The sequence below is a fragment of the Ranitomeya imitator genome, chromosome 2 (assembly GCF_032444005.1).
Source record: "Ranitomeya imitator isolate aRanImi1 chromosome 2, aRanImi1.pri, whole genome shotgun sequence".
Taxonomy (NCBI): domain Eukaryota; kingdom Metazoa; phylum Chordata; class Amphibia; order Anura; family Dendrobatidae; genus Ranitomeya; species Ranitomeya imitator.
The window spans coordinates 585,715,639-585,740,636 of NC_091283.1; the positions used below are offsets into that span (position 1 = coordinate 585,715,639).

Here is a 24,998-nt window from a genome sequence, read left to right on the forward strand (position 1 = left end):
AGGTGACCTAGCTCAGCCCCTGCACACTAGTGACACTGCCCACAGGTGACCTAGCTCAGCCCCTGCACTCTAGTGACACTGCCCACAGGTGACCTAGCTCAGCCTCTGCACAGTAGTGACACTGCCCACAGGTTACATAGCTCAGCCTCTGCACACTAGTGACACTGCCCACAGGTGACCTAGCTCAGCCTCTGCACACTAGGGACACTGCCCACAGGTGACCTAGCTCAGCCCTTGCACTCTAGTGACACTGCCCACAGGTGACCTAGCTCAGCCCTTGCACACTAGTGACACTGCCCACAGGTGACCTAGCTCAGCCTCTGCACACTAGTGACACTGCCCACAGGTGACCTAGCTCAGCCCCTGCACTCTAGTGACACTGCCCACAGGTGACCTAGCTCAGCCCCTGCACACTAGTGACACTGCCCACAGGTGACCTAGCTCAGCCCCTGCACACTAGTGACACTGCCCACAGGTGACCTAGCTCAGCCCCTGCACACTAGTGACACTGCCCACAGGTGACCTAGCTCAGCCCCTGCACACTAGTGACACTGCCCACAGGTGACCTAGCTCAGCCCCTGCACACTAGGGACAGTGCCCACAGGTGACCTAGCTCAGCCTCTGCACACTAGTGACACTGCCCACAGGTGACCTAGCTCAGCCCCTGCACACTAGTGACACTGCCCACAGGTGACCTAGCTCAGCCTCTGCACACTAGTGACACTGCCCACAGGTGACCTAGCTCAGCCTCTGCACACTAGTGACACTGCCCACAGGTGACCTAGCTCAGCCTCTGCACAGTAGTGACACTGCCCACAGGTTACATAGCTCAGCCTCTGCACACTAGTGACACTGCCCACAGGTGACCTAGCTCAGCCTCTGCACACTAGTGACACTGCCCACAGGTGACCTAGCTCAGCCCCTGCACTCTAGTGACACTGCCCACAGGTGACCTAGCTCAGCCCCTGCACACTAGTGACACTGCCCACAGGTGACCTAGCTCAGCCACTGCACACTAGTGACACTGCCCACAGGTGACCTAGCTCAGCCCCTGCACTCTAGTGACACTGCCCACAGGTGACCTAGCTCAGCCCCTGCACAGTAGTGACACTGCCCACAGGTTACATAGCTCAGCCTCTGCACACTAGTGACACTGCCCACAGGTGACCTAGCTCAGCCCCTGCACACTAGTGACACTGCCCACAGGTGACCTAGCTCAGCCTCTGCACACTAGTGACACTGCCCACAGGTGACCTAGCTCAGCCTCTGCACACTAGTGACACTGCCCACAGGTGACCTAGCTCAGCCTCTGCACAGTAGTGACACTGCCCACAGGTTACATAGCTCAGCCTCTGCACACTAGTGACACTGCCCACAGGTGACCTAGCTCAGCCTCTGCACACTAGTGACACTGCCCACAGGTGACCTAGCTCAGCCCCTGCACTCTAGTGACACTGCCCACAGGTGACCTAGCTCAGCCCCTGCACACTAGTGACACTGCCCACAGGTGACCTAGCTCAGCCCCTGCACACTAGTGACACTGCCCACAGGTGACCTAGCTCAGCCCCTGCACACTAGTGACACTGCCCACAGGTGACCTAGCTCAGCCTCTGCACACTAGTGACACTGCCCACAGGTGACCTAGCTCAGCCTCTGCACACTAGTGACACTGCCCACAGGTGACCTAGCTCAGCCTCTGCACAGTAGTGACACTGCCCACAGGTTACATAGCTCAGCCTCTGCACACTAGTGACACTGCCCACAGGTGACCTAGCTCAGCCTCTGCACACTAGTGACACTGCCCACAGGTGACCTAGCTCAGCCCCTGCACTCTAGTGACACTGCCCACAGGTGACCTAGCTCAGCCCCTGCACACTAGTGACACTGCCCACAGGTGACCTAGCTCAGCCCCTGCACACTAGTGACACTGCCCACAGGTGACCTAGCTCAGCCCCTGCACTCTAGTGACACTGCCCACAGGTGACCTAGCTCAGCCTCTGCACAGTAGTGACACTGCCCACAGGTTACATAGCTCAGCCTCTGCACACTAGTGACACTGCCCACAGGTGACCTAGCTCAGCCTCTGCACACTAGGGACACTGCCCACAGGTGACCTAGCTCAGCCTCTGCACACTAGGGACACTGCCCACAGGTGACCTAGCTCAGCCCTTGCACTCTAGTGACACTGCCCACAGGTGACCGAGCTCAGCCCCTTCACACTAGTGACACTGCCCACAGGTGACCTAGCTCAGCCCCTGCACACTAGTGACACTGCCCACAGGTGACCTAGCTCAGCCCCTGCACACTAGTGACACTGCCCACAGGTGACCTAGCTCAGCCCCTGCACACTAGTGACACTGCCCACAGGTGACCTAGCTCAGCCCCTGCACACTAGTGACACTGCCCACAGGTGACCTAGCTCAGCCCCTGCACACTAGTGACACTGCCCACAGGTGACCTAGCTCAGCCCTTGCACACTAGTGACACTGCCCACAGGTGACCTAGCTCAGCCCTTGCACACTAGTGACACTGCCCACAGGTGACCTAGCTCAGCCCTTGCACACTAGTGACACTGCCCACAGGTGACCTAGCTCAGCCTCTGCACACTAGTGACACTGCCCACAGGTGACCTAGCTCAGCCCCTGCACACTAGGGACAGTGCCCACAGGTGACCTAGCTCAGCCTCTGCACACTAGTGACACTGCCCACAGGTGACCTAGCTCAGCCCCTGCACACTAGTGACACTGCCCACAGGTGACTTAGCTCAGCCTCTGCACACTAGTGACACTGCCCACAGGTGACCTAGCTCAGCCCCTGCACACTAGGGACAGTGCCCACAGGTGACCTAGCTCAGCCCCTGCACACTAGTGACACTGCCCACAGGTGACCTAGCTCAGCCTCTGCACACTAGTGACACTGCCCACAGGTGACCTAGCTCAGCCTCTGCACACTAGTGACACTGCCCACGGGTGACCTAGCTCAGCTCCTGCACACTAGTGACACTGCCCACAGGTGACCTAGCTCAGCCTCTGCACACTAGTGACACTGCCCACAGGTGACCTAGCTCAGCCCTTGCACTCTAGTGACACTGCCCACAGGTGACCTAGCTCAGCCCTTGCACTCTAGTGACACTGCCCACAGGTGACCTAGCTCAGCCTCTGCACACTAGTGACACTGCCCACAGGTGACCTAGCTCAGCCCTTGCACACTAGTGATACTGCCCACAGGTGACCTAGCTCAGTCTCTGCACACTAGTGACACTGCCCACAGGTGACCTAGCTCAGCCTCTGCACACTAGTGACACTGCCCACGGGTGACCTAGCTCAGCCCCTGCACACTAGTGACACTGCCCACAGGTGACCTAGCTCAGCCCTTGCACTCTAGTGACACTGCCCACAGGTGACCTAGCTCAGCCCCTGCACACTAGTGACACTGCCCACAGGTGACCTAGCTCAGCCCTTGCACTCTAGTGACACTGCCCACAGGTGACCTAGCTCAGCCTCTGCACACTAGTGACACTGCCCACAGGTGACCTAGCTCAGCCTCTGCACACTAGTGACACTGACCACAGGTGACCTAGCTCAGCCTCTGCACACTAGTGACACTGCCCACAGGTGACCTAGCTCAGCCCTTGCACACTAGTGACACTGCCCACAGGTGACCTAGCTCAGTCTCTGCACACTAGTGACACTGCCCACAGGTGACCTAGCTCAGCCTCTGCACACTAGTGACACTGCCCACGGGTGACCTAGCTCAGCCCCTGCACACTAGTGACACTGCCCACAGGTGACCTAGCTCAGCCCTTGCACTCTAGTGACACTGCCCACAGGTGACCTAGCTCAGCCCCTGCACACTAGTGACACTGCCCACAGGTGACCTAGCTCAGCCCTTGCACTCTAGTGACACTGCCCACAGGTGACCTAGCTCAGCCTCTGCACACTAGTGACACTGCCCACAGGTGACCTAGCTCAGCCTCTGCACACTAGTGACACTGCCCACAGGTGACCTAGCTCAGCCCTTGCACTCTAGTGACACTGCCCACAGGTTACATAGCTCAGGCCCTGCACACTAGTGACACTGCCCACAGGTTACATAGTTGATACCCGGCACTTATTTCTCCTACCTTTCGTACTTCTATCACTCCATGACTCCCCATTCTTTCCTACAAATCTATTTTCTGCATACTGTACACAATGTCTTTATGACAAGCCATGAGAGTAATCCCACGGCTTATCTGGGAGCCGTGTATGGCGAGAGGCAGGACAGGCTTTGAGGCAGAAGTGATGGAGTACAGCAGTCCTCCTACACTGACACGCTGCTTTATCTCAACATGAAGCAACATCTAACATGACAGGCTGTCTGCGGCTCTTCACACTGTTTACACCAGAAGGAATTCCGACTAAAAGAGCGAAGATACCGTACATGTTTATATTATCAGCTCCGTCTCTAATGGCTGAAAATGTTTTGTTTAAACGGCAAATTATCGAGATCTTGTATCCAGCAAGTTAAAATCTTAACCACGTAATATACACATAGATTGTGTATACACAAGAGGCAGGGAGGGAATAATAATTTAGACTGGTTATTAAGGAGAAAATGCCTACGAAACCAAACAGATTAAAATGCAAGTGAAGTAACGATAAAAGCACGCTGTATACAGTATAACACTATAACCCTACAGCCCCGGCTCAGTCTTGTACTAATGGTAGTTGTCAGAGAAACAAACAAAAAAAAAAGATCTAACAAATGATTGGGTTACTAAAGCCATAAAGATAAGTGACCAGTGATGGTAAAGTTTCATTAAAGGGGTTGACCAGGAAAAGATGATCAATAACCTATTCTTAGGATAGGTAATCAATATAAGATCAGTAGAGGTCCGGAAACGATGAAAACAACTTTGGGGGCTGCTGGATGCAAGTACGAATGTTATTACTGAGCGCGGCTCCATTCAATGTGACAGCTGCTACTCTGTAGACTAGGAGCTGCACTGCAGCACCCGGCAGCGGCAGCAACACATTACATGGAACTGCGCAGAGACGCTCCGCCCGTGTTTACATCCGGCTGCTGCTGGGGGGGTTTTCATCTGATCGGTGGGGATGCCGGGTGTCAGGTCACATATTGGTGACTGTTGTTCAGATACATTTTGCTATTGGGTATAAATGGTCACGGTAAGGTTTAGGGCCCGCTGCAACTTTTTGAAGGGCAACTTTTCGCTTTTAACTGGAAGTTGCTACCACTCACAGGAAAAATTATTCCTATTGACGGAGGCTGAATCACATCACAATTCCTGACAATCCCTTTTAAAATAAACCACTTCTTATGCTTATTCTTCAGAAAGCATTCCAAGACAGGTGGACAACCTGCACTATACTCGAAAAACTACACTTTTTCTATGAGATCAGCGTTTCAATACCTATCACTTTCCACTGCAATTTCGTGAAGAATCCCACTGCCATGTAATGAATAAGGCTACACCACAAAAGTGACTGTACAGCAGTACAGCTAAGGAGTACTCCCATCTTCGAGATGCTATCTCAACATGTAGTAGGTATAATAATAATATTAGCAAATACCTCCAATTAGAAATGTAGTACAGCTTTTCTGATTCGTTATGTCTCTTTCCTCATGTGCAGGCATTGCAAGACCTTAGGGATCCATGGTTACAACCACTTCCTGCTAGCTAACTAACCATCACTATATCAGTGGTTGTAACCATGGATACCTAAGGTCCTGCAATGCCTGCACATGGGGGAAGAGACAGAGCAAATCAGAAGAACTATACTACATTTCTATTTCGAGGCATTTGCTAACATTATTAATATTACACCTACTACATACTGAGATAGGATCTTGGAGATGAGAATAACCCTTTAAATACAGCGATACTGAAAGTTGATCACACAATGTGCTGCAACCATTTTTCATCCAGGATCACAGGAATCCCAAATCTTGAGTTTATCCTGGCTTTAAACGGGCTGTTCAATGTCAACCCCTTTTTTACATTTATAAGTGACCAATCAGATCGGAACAGTAACTAGTGTAGGGGCCAAACTCTGAAAGCCCCATTACTGCAGAGTAAAAGGGTCTCTGCTGTGGGCTGGAAAGAAGGATGATCAAGGACGGTCCCTCCAGACAGACTTGAATAGGACATAAGAAGTAGCCAAAAGTGACCACTTGTTTGTTTCCAAAGGCCCAAGCCAAAACGGATGATGAATTAATAGAGGTATACATCATACTTATTCAATCAGTACAGATTTGAGCAGAAAACGACATTAAAATGCAGACAGTTCCCCTGGGATTACTGCACACGTCAGGATGTAACCTAGCACAATGACCTGACAGCAGATCTGACTGTTCTTCATTTAACGCTAATGTAGAGACCAGATTGTGGGGCTTTCTTCTCCTAATTAGGGCAGAGGTGAAAATGTCCTTGTACAGCCCAGCACCGGCCTCCGCTGAAGAATCACTTGGCAGATATACCAATGTGTCTGCCGACAGAGCGGACATATGGGAGCAACTGGGGTTAATGAGCCCGGCCTGCTCTACAGGGGGCCGGCGGAGATGTGAGGACATACCAGTAAAGGCCCCGCTGAAGAGTCCCTCGGCGAGTAGCTTCCAGGATAATCATCTTCCTCCTCTTGGATTTGCTGGAAACCTCGTTTCAATGACACCACCTTCTCTTCCACCACTAAAAAAAAAATGAAATCAAATAAAAAATATTGTTCGCAAAATACAGTAAAGATCTCTAAAAGACAGAAACATAGAAAAGTTAGAGCTCTGGGAAGAAGGGGAGGAAAAAACAAACATCGAAAATGGCCGTGGCATAAGGGATTTAAAATAATTAGAAAACTATGTATCATTTCCAACTTTGTATTGGTATATCACATAAAATCCCAATAAAATACATTTACGTTTGTGGGTGTAACGTGAAAAAACTTGGAAAAGTTAACGGGGTAGGAATACTTTTTCAAGACACTGCATATATACATATAAACATACATATTTATAATCACACAGATATAACACACAAGATATATAGGAATAGATTACTTACACCTCAAAATAATCTACACCAATCAGTTAATGCCAATAAACATGGTGGCACTTTTTGGGGCAAAGGTGAAATTTCAAGGAGACAATCAGTAGTTTTGGGAGAAGATAAGATCTGGGAAACAGCTATTGACCTATCAGCAGGTCGAATGTGGCCAGTTATTGCCTTCATATTATTCTTATTTATCCTGTTCTTATTATTTTTTAAATCCCCCATACGGTTCAAGAGACATGGGCATTTTTATTAAGTGTGCTAAAGTTTTCCAATTTTAAATGGTCTTTACCATGGGGGTCTCTTGGGGTAGGGTCTTTGGGGGACATGGCAGGGATTCTTGTAGACTGCCCCTTGGCTTTATGTTGTGGGTTAGTTCTTTACCAACATCTACTATTTACAAGGTTGATAGTCTGGCACCTTACGTGGCCCTTTAATAGCCAAGTAAAAGGAAGTTGACAGCATTTATTATCAAGTGTATCCGCATCCAGTAAACCCATGCCATCTGCTTATCTCGGTGTGAAAATTACCCCAGATGTGCAGCGAAATTATAATTGCTCATTATATTCACAGTCACAATGTTAATATTTTCTCATAAAACTACAAATGAATAATTACCTATCATTACTTTCACACTCGTACAACACTGACATGGCCTCCGAGACTGCGGAATTGTCTGAAGTTGTGACACAATTGGAAGCCACGCTTAGAAAGTACGCGCAAAGAGGGAGACAGAGTCTACACGCTCGGCCTAGTATGATTATTTGGGCTCATTATTGCCAATATAAAAAAAATCAAGCGTCCACGGGCCATTTCGTCACAACTTTCACACCAGAATTTGGGAGTAAAAAGCATCGAAAAGTCACAAAATCGAGGAACAACTTGGAGTTGCTACTTTTGATGCTTTCACGCCAGTTTCTCCAGGCTCTGCCAAAATGGGTGGAACCCAGACAGGGAATGCTCCTCTAATTTATGAAGAGAAGTGGCGTTCCCCACTGCAGAAATCTCACTCCAGTCCCTGACTAGAGTAAGATCACTGGTGTGGTGCACAACACTAGTCAGGCACTCCAGATTCATGGAGAGGTGTGGACCTACCTATGCTGGTTTTGATGAATTGGGCCCTATGCTTCCACTTTTGGGCTCCAGTGTACAAGAAGGATATAAATTTAATGGGTGCAGAGAATGCCAGGCCAAAATAATTAAAGGAACGGGTGGACTGCAGTACCATGACTAGCTACAAAGTTAAAAACTGAAAAACCACCATGTCATGGCAATGACAGGGGGCATCCTCTACATCTAGAAGAAATGGTACTTGTTTTTATTATGTATACCCCTCCTCCCATGTAAAGCGCCATGGAATAAATGGCGCTATAATAATTATAATAATAATAGAAGGCGGGAACACAAGAAGTTCAGTTTTGGAGAGGTTGAATTTCAGATAGAGAGCGGACATGATGTTAGAGACTGCAGACAGACAGTCAGTGGTGTTCTGTAGTACAGCAGGGGTAAGGTCAGGGGATGACGTGTGTAGTTGTGTGTCGTCAGCATAAAGATGGTACTGAAAGCCAAATCTGCTGATGGTCTGTCCAATTGGGGCTGTGTAGAGGGAGAAGAGAAGGGGGCCAAGGACTGAGCCCTTAGGTACCCCGACAGTGAGAGGAAGAGGAGATGAAGTGGAGCCAGAGAACAGAACACTGAAGGAGCGGTCAGAAAGGTAGGAGGAGAACCAGGAGAGAGCAGTGTCCTTAATGCCTAGTGACTGGAGCCTAGAGAGAAGGAGATGGTGGTCAACAGTGTTGAAAGCTGCAGAAAGGTCGAGGAGAATGAGCAGAGAGCGGTCACCGTTACGTTTTGCTGTCAGAAGGTCATTGATCACCTTGATAAGAGCAGTTTCTGTCGAATGTAGGGGGCGGAAACCCGACTGTGAGGGGTCTAGGAGGGAGTGAGTGGAGAGGTAACGGGTAAGGCGGGAGTAGATCAGGCGCTCCAAGAGTTTTGAGATTCAGGGGAGATTGGAGACCGGTCTGTAGTTGTTTGTGCAGGATGGGTCGAGGGTAGGTTTTTTTTTAGTAATGGAGTAATGATAGAGTGTTTGAAGGAGGAGGGGAAAATGCCAGAGGAGAGGGAGAGATTAAAAATTGTAGTTAGGCGAGTTGTGACGACTGGAGAGAGACTGGAGGAGGTGTGAGGGAATGGGGTCGTTGGTGCATGTAGTCGGACGAGAAGAGGAGAGGAGCTTGGAGACTTCTTCTTCTGTGATGGATCGAATGTGGAGAGTGAGCCAAGGGAGATGCAGGGAGGGATGGGAGTCATTGCACTTGGTTTCTGGGAGCGGATTTCCTGACGGATATTGTCTATTTTCTCTATAAAGTGGGAAGCCAGGTCATCAGCACAAATGTCTGATAGGGTCTTGTGCTTTTGGCCTGAGGAGGGAGTGAAAGGTGTTAAAAAGTTTCTTGGGGTTGTTGGATAGTGAGGTGATCAGGGTGGTGTAGTAGGACTGTTTGGCGAGGTGAAGGGCAGAGTTATAGGTCCTTAACATACATTTGAAGTGTATGAAGTCTTCTGGTGTGCGTGTTTTCCTCCATAAGCGTTCAGCACTCCTAGAGCATCGCTGGAGAAATCGGGTTTGCGATGTGAGCCAGGGCTGTTTCACTCTGTGTTTGGAGGTTCTGAGGGTGAGGGGAGCTACTTGGTCAAGGGTGCTTCTAAGAGTGTCATTGTAGTGATGTACAGCCAGATCAGGACAGGAAAATGAAGAGATTGGGGACAATGATGAGTGTAGGGAGTCTGAAAGTACATGAGGGTTAATGGCATGTAGATTTGAGTGTGTGGTAGGTAGGAAAGTGCTGGGGTGGGCGAGGAATTGTGAGTGTGCAGGATAGAATGTTGTGGTCAGAGAGGGAAAGCAGTGAGTTATCTAGGTAGGAGATTGAACAGAGCCGGACAAAGACCAGGTCCAGGGTGTTACCGTCTTTGTGTGTTTCAGAGGTTGAGAGCTGTGAGAGGCCTAGAGAAGTGGTTAGTGATAGTATCTGGGATGCAGATGTGGAAGTGGGGCTGTTAAATGGGGATGTTGAAGTCTCCCAGGATAAGGGTTGGTAGTTCTGAGGACATGAAGTGCGGCAGCCAGGCAGAGAAATGGTCCAGGAAGTGGGTGGGTGAGCCTGGGGGCAGGTATATGACCGCTACTCTGAGGGAGAGGGGATGAAAGAGCCTGATGGTGTGGACCTCAAAAGAAGGGAATGAGAGTGATGGAACTGGGGGTATATCCTGGAACGTGCTTTGTTGGGACAAGAGTATGCCGACTCCACCACCAGGTCTGTTTGTGGGTCTCGGGGAATGGGACAATTGTAATCCACCATGGGAGATGGCAGCAGGGGAGACAGTGTCAGAGTCCTGGATCCAGGTTTCAGTGAGGGCCAATAGATTCAGAGAGATGTTCACAAAGTAGTTATGCAGGAAAGGAAGCTTGTTACATACAGACCGTGGATTCCAAAGGGCACAATTGAAAGAGAGAGATGAGGGAGTGCAAGTAATATTAATAAGGTTAGTATGGTTTTGATATGAGGTAGGGTAGCGGTTGAGGTTGGGGGATGGGGGACCGGGGTTGGGGGAGATGTCCCCCGAAATCAGTAGGAGTAAGAAGATAAAAAGCAAGTAGTTTTTGGAAGTGTGTGAAGTTTTTTTGTGCAGTGTGTTTGGGCAAGATGGGCTGAGGTTTTTTAGGAAGGTGAGAAGTGCATGGGAGCTGTACATGGGAGAGGGAAGGAGAGAGGGGCTGATGTACACGAGTCGTGACGGAGGGGGGATTGGGCGGTGAAAGTGGATTACAAGGGAACACAAGAGGATAGGAATAAAGCACATGGATAGACGGGAGTGCAGAGTGTTACCTGACTCCTGCCCCGACTAACTGCCATGGAATAACTGCTGTATCACGACGCTTAGCTTCGTGATGCTTTGCTTCTGGGATGCTTGCGTGCACCCCTAAGGATGGTTCTAAATTTATAGTCCAGACTGCTGGGTCAGAAGAGATGGATTGTGGGACCAGGGTGGGGATAATTTGGCAGCTGGGGCCAGCACACCAGGAGGTGGTTAAATGATCAAATACATTGTGGCTGGCAACATGCTATAACACCTTCCACCTGATAGTATCTAGAGTGGCCACAATCATGGATATACATCAAACAATGAGTAAATCGTACAATGCAACCAATGAATTATACCAATCATTAAGCAGGCACATTAAAATATGTTGCTAGATGGTAGAGTGGCAGATGACAGACAGCAAGCAGAGGGAGTTTATACCATTAGAGTCTATTGCAGCAGAGGTAAGAAGTTGCACCATTTGAATGTATTGCAGGAGACAGAAAGCAGAGGGAGTTTATACCATTAGAGTCTCTCAGGAAAACAATATTTGACCTTATTGTGCAATTTTTCCACTGTAAATGCGACATTCATAGTAGACCCAGATATAGATAAAAATAGGTAAACTGCTTGTGTTTTCTTACTTGCGTTTTTGTTGCGGGTTTTTCCCAACTCATTAGTATGGCTGAAATCTGCAAGAAAACGATGAAAGAAATTACATGCTGCCGATTTAAAATTTGCAAGGAAAAAATAAGCTACGTGTGCATGAGACTTTAAGGAACCTCATTCTCTTTGTTGGTAAGAATAAATGCTTTAGGTTTTGTGATAAAACCGAGCAGAGAAAGATGTGACAAAAAAAAAAAATGCTGTGCTTTTGAAAATTGCAGCATGTTCGTTCTTCCAGCAAGTAAGTGCAAAAATGCAGCAAAAAATGCAGGCATCAGGTTTTGACACGTTTTTGGTGCAAAAACCTAAGTTGCATTATGTTTTTTGGAGTGGGCACTAAAGGTTATCAGCATGCACAGGAGACAACAAAAATGCAGCAAAAAAACGCACAAAACCTGCTTTTTGTAAGCAGCACCTTTACTGCCAAGAGAGCAGGTTTTGCCTGCAGGAAAAAAAAAAAAAAAACGAAGCAAAAACGCAACATGTGAACATTGCGTATGGGTCAATTGGCAATCACTTAATAGCAGATTTTGTGTTTCTCTAGACCTAAAAAATACCAGAATATTTTATCAGATAATTGGACATCTACAGAAATGGACTCTTATTCTTTTTATACATATTATGTACACTTGCGCCTTTTGTAGACATGAGCGCTGTCCTAGTGTAGTGCAGTGAAGTATGGATATAATACAATGGTGTTATTTCTATTGTATTTTTTATATTAAATTACACATTCATTTTTTATAGCTTTCATTAAAACAATAATTTCCCGATATAAAAGTATAATTAAAAAAAATCATTCAGCGGGATGATATCATGGACAGCGGCCCGAGTTTTAGAGGAGATTAAATTCACATTAACGCGTCCCTGGAGAGCTGAGTGAAAGGTTTCCTAATATGAGGAGATTCCTAGAAGAAATGGATTCTCAGACGCTAATTTCCCTGTACACCTTTAAGCTCATTTACAGGAGTAAAGCGAGGGAGCCCCCATTAATCTCCGCGGCAGTCATTCTGGTCTCATCATTATAGGACAGCGCAGGATCAGCGGCTAAAAGCTTCCCAGAGCGGCGCGGCCTTCTCCATAACAGCAGGAGGACCCGACGCGCGCTCCATCACAGAGGCCTACCTGAACGATGAGCCCGCTAATTATACAAGCTAGGAAATAACGGCGGGGAGCACAATGCGTGACTAACCCCCGAGTCACTGCCTTTATACACACTCTACCTGCCAACGCATTTATTGTTTTTGCCCTGTGGATAGGACCTGACAGAAGAAATTAAACCAGTGCAAATCCTCAAAGTGCAGCTAGAATCTGAATAGGGATTTTCGAACAGACGTCAGCGGCCTGCCCATTTTCCAAAAAACACAAGTGAATGATTAAAGTGGACGCCTCGGCGAGAATTACCATTTTCTATATATTGGTGAAGTTGTCGAAAATTACCAGTGTGATATTCAGGCGTCTTCATTCAAAAAAGCTTTTTAATCAGCTTTCTTTTCAAGTCAGTGGGAAATGCATACAGAATGCTCGGGGCAATGAAGTAACGGGGGAGGCGGGCGGGAGATCCGAGAGCGTATAATGCGCACTTCCTCAGAGACCTCAATTTCAAAATGTAGGGGAAAAAAGAAAACTAGAGTCTTATTAAAGGAGACCTACCAGAAGAAATGCACGCACGACGCTTAGAACAGACCCCGTCATTGCCCCAAATATGAAGCTTTTTTTTCCTATTACCTATGAATCTGGCATAGTATTTCTTTCATTTCTCAGCTTCTCCATTCCTAAGATATGACCCCCCTTTCCCTGTATCTAAATCTAGTTTATATTAACAAGTAGGTGTGGTCTTCAACACGTCTGTATAAGGGAAGAGTCAGACGGCTGTATAACTCGGACGAGGATCGCAACACAATGCACGGACTGGCCGGAAGCTCTCCCTACCAGAGCGTGACACGAAGCTGTCAGGTCCGGAGAGCCACCGACAAGTTGAAGCATTGCGCTGAGCTCCTTGCCTGATTTATACTGCCGTCGGATTCTTCCTGAACAAAACGTATACACAGGGAAGAGGGGGTCATATCTTAGGAACTAAAAAACACAGAGTTAGGAGAAAAGGGGCATTTACACCAAGTAAAATTAATATTCCTTACTTCTAAGTTAAGATATGGTTGATTGAAGACATAGGCCCAAAGCCTGAGGTCGCACCCTGAATAGACTGATAGAATTGTAATCACTGACTAAAAAGAGAAAAAGAAAACACACGCAACCTTGAGAGCACCACTCCAGTAGGTGTTTTTTTCCCAGTGCTGAAGTGGTGCCACTTATACTTACCAGTCACAGTCGTCTTCAGCTCTTCCCGACGCCGCTGCGGCCAGTGCGGTCATCTTGTGACCACAACTTCTGACTGATTGAAAGTCAGAGTTAATGGACACAAGCTCTAAATGTAAGCCTCGTTCTCTAACTTGAGTAGTGACTTCGAGATTACCCAGCAAACACTGGAGTGATCCGGCAGGTCACAAACTACTGGAGATGGACCGGCGCAGTGCCGAGTAAAGATGAAGGCGGTGGCTGGTAAATATTGTACAAAAGGCAGGGAACTTAGTCTAGTGACACCACTCCAGTGATAAATTTAAAAAAAACAAACGCTGAAGTGGTGCTTTTAACTTTGCCAAGGCAACTTGAAACTACTATGGGTAACAGAAGTGGAAACAGCGTTCCCTTCACAGGCGCAGCAGCAAGCCATTATGGGCGTTAGGGACTGGTGCTGCAGCTTGTCCCATGCTCTTCAGTGGCAAAGTGAAAAATGAAGGCAAAGTGCTGTAGCCCTTTTAACCCCCTTCACCCCCAGACGTTTTACCATTTTTCATTTATTCCTCCCCTTCCTCCAAGAGCCACAACTTTTTTTAGTTTTCCATCAATAAAGCCCTATGAGGGCTTGGTTATTGTGGGACGAGTTGCACTTTCGAACGAAAAAATGGGGGGAAAAAAAAAATGGGAAAAAAAATGTTCAAGTGCGGTGCAATTGCAAAAAAGGTGCAATATACACCAATATTTGGGGGTTTTCCATTTATCATGTTTACAAAATGGAAAAACTGACCTGGCAATATGATTCGACAGGTCAGTATGATTCGGCAGATACCAAACATGTATAATTTAATTTTTTCTTTAAGTGGTGACCGGAGAACATGGAGGTTACAGGACGTTGCTCAAGTCGGACCAGTTGTCCAAACAGCTGTTACTCGTAACTCGTAGCCCACGGCTGTGCAGGGGTGTGAGCGGGGGCAGTAACTAGCTGCTAAATTTAGTCATGATAGCGCATTCCAGGCTAGGACATTCAGATACAGGAGACATTACTGGTCAGACAGCTCCCCCACACCACCAGCAATGTGTTCATGTAAGAAAGATACTAAGGGGAGGTGGAATACTTCTGTGTGGGTCATAACACAGAACAATCCAGTATTGCAGTGCAAATGCAGGTCTTAAAGAAGCACTCCATATTCCTTTCCTTTTTTATTTCCCACCATTAGAACCTTAGGTCTTGACAACTTGGATATTTGAACAGCAGCCACTGCAATGGTCATTGTCTAAAGGCTGGACATCAAAAAGCAAAGAATTTTGTTGCCCATAAACTTTGAACTTTCAATACAGAGTCTATTTTTTAATCTGAAAATCTCATTACATTCAGTATATTACACAGATCGGCTGTAGACCTCTCATTGACCACCAGTATGCCTTCCTACAGTAGTCACCGATGGGCTATATTTTGGCAGCGTTTTTACGACAGCTCTGCAAAATGAGTTTGTGCAGCAAGTAGCGTTGAAAACAAAATGCTCAAGATGTTAAGTAACAACACAGGCATGGAGGAAGGTTGCGAAAGGCCCGGTTACCAGGAAGACGGTGGCTTGCGCTCTCCTGCAGTTCCCCACCTACCCTATCGATTTTGTGAGAGGAGAGACAGGGACCTGCTGGGAGAGTTGTACCCAGAAAATCTTGTAGCCCCAGCACAAATAATGGCTGCCAGCGCGACTAATGACAAGTTGAGCCTGAGATTAGAGAAAGTAAGAAAAATTGCCCCACTCCAGACCACGGCCAGAGACTACTAACCAGGACCATGGTCCAGGGTTGAGAGAATTGTGTTTTCTTTCAACCTTACAACTTGGATTCCCAGATTCATATTGGAATGACACATCATTCATTTTTTATGAATTCGTAGGAGTGTGTGACTTCTACAACCACAGAGATTTCCATTTTTATTAATGCGGCCACAGCTACTGTTCTAGTTTTGTTGCTCTCTCTCATGGCACCCATACGTTTTAGGCTATGCTTGCCTCAATATCCTTCATTTTGCATCAAAAAGCACAATAACAGGATCACATTTGTAATACTTCCCTCCTTACTCCCCTGGAGGCGACCATAACTCAGCGGCGGTGGGACCTCTTATTCCTTCAGTGATTTTATTCATGCGCCCGAAATCGGCATGTCATGGACGGAGGGAAGACACAATGCCAGGATTACAAATAGTCTATGCATAGAGAACGGTTTATAATGTCAGCCTCGATATGCACAGGAACAATGCCAATAAATGGGTCGCCTTCTGGAGGAGGTGGCTGACTTCTGAGAGATGATCAGGAAGTTGGAAAGTGAGAAGGCACACAATGGACTGTAATTAATTGAGGTGAGCAACCTTCTTCACTAATCTCTGACAAATGGTATTAGACAGTTTTTCTGCTGCTACAATATGGAAATCCTCAGCGCCTTGGATAGAGGCAAGTGTTTGTTTGTTAACCCATTACACAGCAATGTTCAACACATGGGTACTCCACGTTTTATTTTATTCTTCCTGGTACTATAAAATACAACATGCTATTAAGAATCTTTGGTTATAAAAGTAAACATTTCTCCGTGTGGAGAATGCCAAACCGGAGTTAAGAGACATAGGCCATGTCATGCTCCTCTGGGAAATTAAATTAGCAAATTGCCACGGCTCCCGGGTAATACTGCCATGGGAAACGCTGCACACAACAGCAAGGGAGCTGAGCAATGCGCCGGGTTACTAACCAGGTAACAACCAGGACCTGAACCATGTGACAGAGTGGGAGGTGGTCGGGGGCTGAGTCAGACGCCGGGGTGCAGAGGAGACGATCTACAAAGGAGAGTAGTCAAACAAGCCAAGATCTGAACCAGGAGATCACGAGGTACCAAAGGGAGAGACGGGATTGTCCGATGAGAAGCTAGAGATCAGAAATCCGGAAGAACAAACAGAGTAATGCACGGAGAGCAAGGAAAGCCATTGCAAACCGGGCACACACTCCAGAGGTCAGGCACACAGACTAGAACGAGAGTATAGCTGACAGGGAATCCTAGTCTGAAGTGAGTACAAATACCCCTATCAGATCGAAAGGGAGGCCAGCAAAATTAACCCTGAGAGAAAACAGGACATAAACCATGTCCTAACCAGGACACAAATATTCTCTTCAGAGAGGAAGAAGATTAAAACTCTAGTGTCACCTACTGGATATCGCAATCGTAAAAGTAAATATTGGCCCTTTAATGAGCCTTGCCACATGACTTAACATAAAAAGCAAAACCAGACACAAGTACTGGGGTGTTTGTACCTCATCAGTGCAAAGTAGGAGGTATGATTTGGATAACTTCTAGTTCGCTGCTTCGCTGAAAAGGATATTTCTATATTTAATTTCTCAGTGGAGCATTGCAAGGCCTATAAGTCTCTTCATATTATCTTGGCACTCTGTACAAGAAGAAACTTTAGTCTTAAGCTCCCCCTCAGAAACATCCCACTTTGCCCCTCATCAGTGCAAAGCAGGAGGTCTGATTTGGTAACACTCCAAAGCATGTATCTGTAAATGGAATGTCTGGTTTGCCTTCTTCTCCAAAGTGATGTGGCACTGCACGCTATTAGGTTGATACTGACTTTTAGGATTCCTACAGCCAGTAAGTGGCACTAGAGTTCTCATCCATTTCCTCTCTGAAGAGAGTATTTCCAAATTAAGGCTCTTTGTCATGGAAAAAACCTTGCATGCCACTTCTTAACCACCTCAATAAAAAAATTAAATACAGTATGCCCATAAAGTCATGGTGCACTTTTGACCAGTCACAGGATCTATTTACAGTTTACATTTTGGCACCTGTAGAGGCTATATGGGATAGCTACCTAAGGAGCCCTAAAACTCTGTGCGTGCGTGTGCTCGACAATTACACCCAAGCAAGACTACAGTTCATAAGGTGTTAAAGAAATGTCTCTGTTTTCCGGGGTACAAATTGCGGCTGTTGCACGCTATCAAACCGGCGGATAGACCCAAATGATGCGTGTTTGCTACAGATATGCTTCATGAGATCGACAATGATGCAAGATTTTTGCAGAAGATTGTGTTTAGCGATGAGGCGACCTTCCATATCTGTGGACATGTTCATCACCATAACGTCCGAATATGGGCTGCTGAACATCCTCATGCCTACGTTGAGTATGAAAGTAACACCCCTAAAGTGAACGTGTGGTGTGGCCTGATGCTTGATAAGGTGATAGACCCATTTTATTCGCGGAGCGGTCTGTGATGGCAAACACGTATCATGAGATGTTGGAATTGTATGCAGTGCCACAATTTCCAGAAGGTGTCATCTTTCAACAGGATGGCGCTCCTCCACACTACACCACCATTGTTGGCGAGTTTCTGGATAGAACATTTCCCCGGCGGTGGATAGGCAGAGATTCTGTCAAGCCATGGCCACCACAATCTCTGGATCTGACGCCCTTAGACCTTTACTTTTGAGGTTATGTGAAGCAACATGTGTACACTGAACGTATCAATGACATTAATCACTTAAAACAGACGTTATTCACTCTGTTACACCAGACGGCCTTACCCGTGTGTGGCAAGAACTTCACTATCGTTTGGATGTGTGTAGGGCAACAAATGGAGCCCACATCGAACTGTACTGAATAGGTATGAAACTGGGAGAGTTTTTCTTTTATTTGGAGCAGATTTCACATTTCTATTGTTTTTTGTTGCTTTCCAGTGACTGGTCAAAAGTGCACCATGACTTTCCGGACACACTGTAGAAACATAAGTTGGCACTTCGGTCGTGGCTATCAGTGTTCAGATGCCCAACAAATGAGCTAATAATTATTCATTCAAATTCAAAAAAAGTGTTTTAAATAGGGAGAGATATCTAGCTGCAGTGTGTGTTATGCAAACAAATTAGTGGGCATATTGAACGCAAATATGCTCAATCCTTTTTACCCTGTGCTGCCATCAGGACAATGTTGGGACTCCCCATTACACATGATACACAGGCGATCATTAGGCGCAGCCAGTTATCCTATAATATGAATGCCAGTTATGAAAAGGCAGACTACATAATAAACACATGGTAAAAAACACTTTTACATGTACTGATGATGGCAGAAATAATGTTAGTATGAATGCCTATTCCCAATTGTTGACCTTTGTAAAAAATATTTGCAATTAAATAAGAAAAGGCTTGCATACAGGGATGTGCTGCCAACAGTAATGCGAACTATAAGGGACAAGCGGTCATTTTACAGATCGTTTATTCACATAGAGTTCATTAAGATTGCATGTGAGACAAGCGCTGTTCCTGTATGGAGGATCTGATTAAGCGTTAATGTAGAAGTCCCTCTATAATTGGCGACTCTGCTCACAATTATATCTAGACATTGAAGCAAACAATACAACTGAATGACCCATGTTACTAGGGCAAACTCATCAACATTAGGGCATCTGAAGGATATGAATTCACTCTAAAATGAGCACAGTCTCCTGACAAGCCTCTCTCCAGAGTGCACGGAGACAGCGAAGAAACAGAACGACAAAACAGAATGAATTTACCAAAAGCCACCCCTCTAAACCCTCATCTACCCGCGCAGAAATGCTTGCATGCCGTGACTTCCAGGAACGCTGCATGCCGACAAGTAGACTTAGGGTAACCATATCACACGCTACTCCTGGCTGATCAGCGGTTCTGTTGGCGACTCTTTACACACAAGCTTCAAAAAGCCCAAATTATTTTTGGCAGTTTCACAAGAGGTACAGATGCCTGGTGGATGACCTACTTTGACAACGCAACAAACTGTGGGGTGCTTCAAACAAGCCAGCCATCTGTGTGAGCTACATGAGCACATATAGTCTGAGATATTTATATAGACTACACAGAAAAAGGATGCCGGGCAAATGGCCATATATCACGACATGTGCCATCTGAAAAACGCCAGTACATCTGCTCATCTGCTAAAAACAGTAATCATGGGAATCAATAACCATTGAAAACTATTTAACTGCTGGACACCATGATGCCAGAACGCCTGCCAACCCAAGTGCCAAAAAGCTTTCATCCCAACTGGCGGTATGCGACCATACTTCAGTCATCTCCCAAAGCTTGGTGTTCAGGCTAAAATGGCAGAAGCGGACCGTGCATGGTGGTCCCCCCAATTGGCTTGTATATTCTATATCAGTTTCCCACTGCAGATGTCCAGATTGAACATCTGAGGGAATATTGGAGACATAAACAAGCACCCTCCAGCCTTATTATTGGAGGTCAGGCACATGGACTTACAAGAATATGATTACTTCACAAGTCGCAGAACTTCTCGCTGGTCACAAGGTTCCCATATGGGAGTATCCCTATTCCCATAAATGCATACATACCATATGAGCAAGAAGTCTGTCTTCGAGGACAATAATGTGAGGGACGTCAACAGAAGGATACTCTTCTCACTATCATTTATGGGTAGGCATGTCTAACAATAGATGGCTGCCAAGAAATTTCCTCCCAAGTATAAAACACCAAAGATAAGGAAAACTTATGCAACGCCTGATGTAACAATCTTTATGTTACTACCAAATCCACAATAAAATGGTGTAAGTTCAGTCTCCTGTGAAAAACATCATTCAAAACTATGTGGTAGAACGATCCAACCTTCATGTTTATACGGTCATGTTGGTCTCTGAAAGATAGTATCATCCCCACCTTTACTGATGCAACTTGTTGCTCCCTGACTGAAAAAGATTGCGGTTTTAATTCATATGCAAATGCTTTAAGGGGTGGTCCACTATGGGACAACCCCTGCTTAATCAAGTTAATGCCCCAGAGCAAATAAAAACAATGTATACTCGTCTCCCACAGAGCCATTATTCCAGCTGCTGTTCCCATGGTTGACGTGACACTGTTGTGTCATGTGAATGCGGCGTCTAATGAGAGGAGGCATGGCCAATGGACCAGAGGCCTGCAAATCAATTTGTCCATCGGTAATTAGTTACCAATAGCTTTTTTTCAATACCAGATTCGAGTAAAGGGGCATATAGAATGGGGGAAAGCAGAAACAAAAATTTTATCCTTTAGGGTGAGAGGGCCTATATGACAGGCTAGTAGTCCCAATCAATTGCAGAGCATAGTCAAGTGCAAAGTGGCCTAAACTGCCCTAATTCCAAAACCAGGTGGTAGCATCACCCTATGACTTAACAGGCCGATTGAATATACCCACTACATGGGTAGCCTGGACCTGTGAAGTGTGAGAGCGGCATAGCCTTGGGAAAACCAAGCATACCCTTCAGCAGTACCTACAACTAGAGACAAGGCTGACAAACTGTAGAAGAAGTCTCTAGAGATCGCTTCTGCCCATTATAGATTATCATCAAGAGCAACTTGATAACATCAGGTCACAATCCAGTAGATACCTTCATAAAGTTGCCAATAATAAGTGATTAACATAAAACTTACATTGGGGAGACACATTGGAAGTGGTGCAAATCAAAAGGGGGAAAGCCTCCCCAAGGCAACCGATAAAGTTACTGCTTTTATTTCCAAAAACACCTTTGAAAATGAGAAGTGCAATCTGAGCTATGGGCAGCTACACCACTTTTCTTTCACATCACTTTTGATAAATCTGCCCCATTGTGTGTACAAACATACATATATATAGCACAACAGAGACACAATCACTTCAATGACTATGTGATATCAATATGAATGTGATGCGGGCACCTGTATATGAGGAGGGTTAATAAGATGTGCTCCTTAGAAAGCAGTGCCGCTCACATCCATGCCTCAAGAAAAGCAGGGAGGACCAATGTCACAAGGGGTCCCTCAGAGGCGGTGTACCTGGAGGTTCCCTGGGGCTCTCATCGCCATCGATTGCCAGTCTGAGCTGCTGGACGAAGTCAGCGGTGTAGACGCTACGCTCCTGCCAGATGTGCAGCAGCCTCTCCAAGGGCTTCCGGCAGCCATCGTCCGCTTCACTGGAAGGACAGAAGACGAAGCATTAAATCCAGGGTCCAAAATGAGCAAGAAAAATATTACAAATATAAAGAACAATAAATAGAAGGAGATAACGTGCATGTGTAACCAGACTGCGATCAAAATATGCAAACATAAGGGGTTATTCTCACCCCAAAAACAAATACGTTATCCTAAAACCTTGGCTCGGCTCTGGTAAAATCCGCACAATTCTTACGGTTCTGAAGTACCAGTCTCTAGAAAATTGTATAATATAGTTGTATTTTCCATAAAATAACCATTCTGGAGCATTATCTCTTAAAATTGTGAGTTGTTCTGTTTCGCTGTTACTCCTTCTAAAAATTTATGACTACGTAAATTGACAACCGAGACGTTACCATTCACCTTCCCAAAAGGGTGAATCCCTACACTGTCAGCTTTGATTGGATAGTGTCACGCTAAGTAGGGACACCCTAAAACGTTAACACTCATTGGTTAAGTATTGTTAATGTATTCATAAACTTCTAATAGGAATAACAGCCGGACGCGCAATGAAGAAATCTAAGGCAGCCCAGAAATTAGAATACATGCATTTACTAAAACAGATTTGTTACTTTATAGCACAACAAGTATAAGTTGATAATAGAGATACAATACAAAGCCTCAGGTCAAAGATCACTGACAGGACCATCTGCCACCAGCTCAAAAGTAACAAAGTTTTTGCATTTATTTTATTTGCGGAGCTCCACTTGGTATTCTAGGCTTAAAAAAAAAAAAATCACCATACAATTTGAGGAATATGGGCCTAGGGACACGCTGCAGGTGTTAGATGCTATAACCCTGGAAACCTTACCTGCAAAGTACTAGGATTTCAACAAGCAAGGGGCAAAAAAAAAAAATGAATAAATACATAATCAGAACCAACTGAATTGTTTAAGACTTGCTAATCATGGTACCTTGCAGGTCGCAAGGTGACCTATTCCCCTTGCATTATGCTGCGGCATACAGAAAATGTTGACAATGCAACCTGTTGCTCCTTTAATCTGACCTCATCTTTTCCGTGATCTGCCACTTCAGTACATGTCCCGGAGCATGCTGTCAATGCACGGGGGCATCGCTGCTGTATTGTGGCTCTGAATAGTCATCTTGGTGGTACTATAGTGGGGACTAGTCAGACTCCGAGCATGACAACCCTGCCTTAATTTACTCCCTGCATGGTGCAGTTTCACATGCTGGCAGTGACATCAATTAACTCTAGAAGTACATGACTAATACTCAGCGTGGCACTGCCCAGACTGGTAGAAGTGGCATAGAGCAGGTTTAGAAGCATTTTTTCTCAATCATACTAAGCCTAACTATTTTATTTTGTGACACATTTAGATCTGCAATCACATACAGTAGAGCTGCATGCTACAGTGAAAACAGGCTGTTTTCTACTGAAGCTTCTTATGTTCATGTGGCTTCCATAAAGCAAATCTTTGAACTGCCATCCACAGCAACACAGGCAAGATGGCAGCCCCTGAAGAAGTGGGGCAAAACGCGCGTCGGGGTGGAGGGACACTGGACCTGCTGTATATATGTGTGATCCAGGACAGGACAAATAAATTGGTAATAATATAAATTCTACTGATAATGTATTTAAATATAATGATCAGAATAAATCGCACCCCATTGGTTTGATGGTAGCAAGAACTTAGCATATCAGTTGTCAGCATAAAATTGTAACCTGGACATTCCATATATATTACAAACAGGTCTATTTTTAGATGTCCTTCAAGTTGTGAAAAACCTTTGGCTTTTAAATGTATGCATGGATATATCGCATGAATTCTGTGGATTTGTATACGGAAAATAAATCTTCAATGACAAAATGAAGTCTGCAGTTTTAATTAAGAATTATAGATCAGTGATGCACTCTCTTTACGACGGGCTGTGAGGTGTGAAGAGGCATGCATGTATGCGGTACATAGAAAGACAGGAACGGATTTAGTAAAATGTGAGATGCATGAAGGCCACAAAGCAGGTGAATATCCAGATAGAATTTAAGTGTTAACGCTTTTAAGTTTTTTTTATGTAATCAGCTTTTAGATGAAAGCTCCCGCTGAGCTGATATATGGCCTTGAATATGAGCCTTGCTTGCTGAAACCTGGAACTAGTGATTTATGTGAAAGTTGTTTGCTGCCAAATGCTGTTGGCAATCTATTATCTCACACTTCCTCCTCAATACCGAGTGTGTGATCGCTGCATCATAATCCAGCATAAAAACCTCATCTGATATCACAGAGCCAATAGCCTCCACCCCACTGTATGGATATACGTCTAGCGCAGTCTTCCTGACCATGGAGTAGTGACCACAGAATCAGTCATTCAGGTGCAAAATACACTGCAGAGACAATTTAGAGGGAAACCTACGCACAGGTTATGTGTGTTCCCAAATGATCAAACATGTCAAAAGGAAATGCATTGCATTTTGATTATTAAAAAAGGCTAAAATATTTTATCTGTTTTTATTTTATGAAATTATATACAGTACATTTTATATTCTTTAAATGACCATGAAACAAGCTTCTTTACTAAGCTGTGAACATCAGCCCCAGAAAGCAGCCGTACACCAGTGACACAGTCTCATTGATTTCTATAGGAGTGTTATAGGCATGCTCTGTGTACTGTGCAGAGATGACTGTGCGGACAAGAGGAGAAGTTAGGCTATATTCACACTTTGCGGATTTCGCTGCGGATCCGCAGCGGATTTGACCACTGCGGATCTGCAGCAGTTTCCCATGAGTTTACAGTACAATGTAAACCTATGGGAAACCAAAAACGCAGTGCACATGCTGCGGAAAAAAACGCGCGGAATTGCTGCGGATTACATTCCGCAGCATGTCACTTCTTTTCTGCGGATTTTCACCTGCTCCAATAGAAAACTGCAGATGAAAATCCGCAGAAGAAACCGCAGTAAAAACCGCGATAAATCCGCAGTAAAAACCGCGATGGGTTTTCACTGCGGATTTTGGAATTCTGCTGCGGAAAAATCCGCAGTGGAATCTGCAAAGTGTGAACATAGCCTAAAGCCGTTATCAGTGCCTTGCGAAAGTATTCGACCCCCTGGAACTTTTCAACCTTTTCCCACATATTCTTCAAACAAAGATACCAAATGTAAATTTTTGATGAAAAATCAACAAGT

General features: G+C 45.7%; 1 protein-coding gene across 2 annotated transcripts in view; it reads right to left on the reverse strand.

Annotated features, from left to right (window-relative positions):
* The window catches only part of RPRD1B (regulation of nuclear pre-mRNA domain containing 1B), a 159,324-nt gene that overhangs the window by 68,654 nt on the left and 65,672 nt on the right, over positions 1–24,998 (reverse strand). Inside the window, exons 3-5 of one of the 2 annotated variants that reach the window (XM_069752276.1) lie at positions 21,701–21,837; positions 11,554–11,601; positions 6,576–6,688 (exon numbers count right to left, since the gene is read on the reverse strand). In XM_069752276.1, the coding sequence (XP_069608377.1) occupies positions 6,576–6,688; positions 11,554–11,601; positions 21,701–21,837 (298 nt within the window). The remainder of the gene's footprint in view (positions 1–6,575; positions 6,689–11,553; positions 11,602–21,700; positions 21,838–24,998) is intronic. The other variant, XM_069752277.1, reaches the window with a different exon arrangement.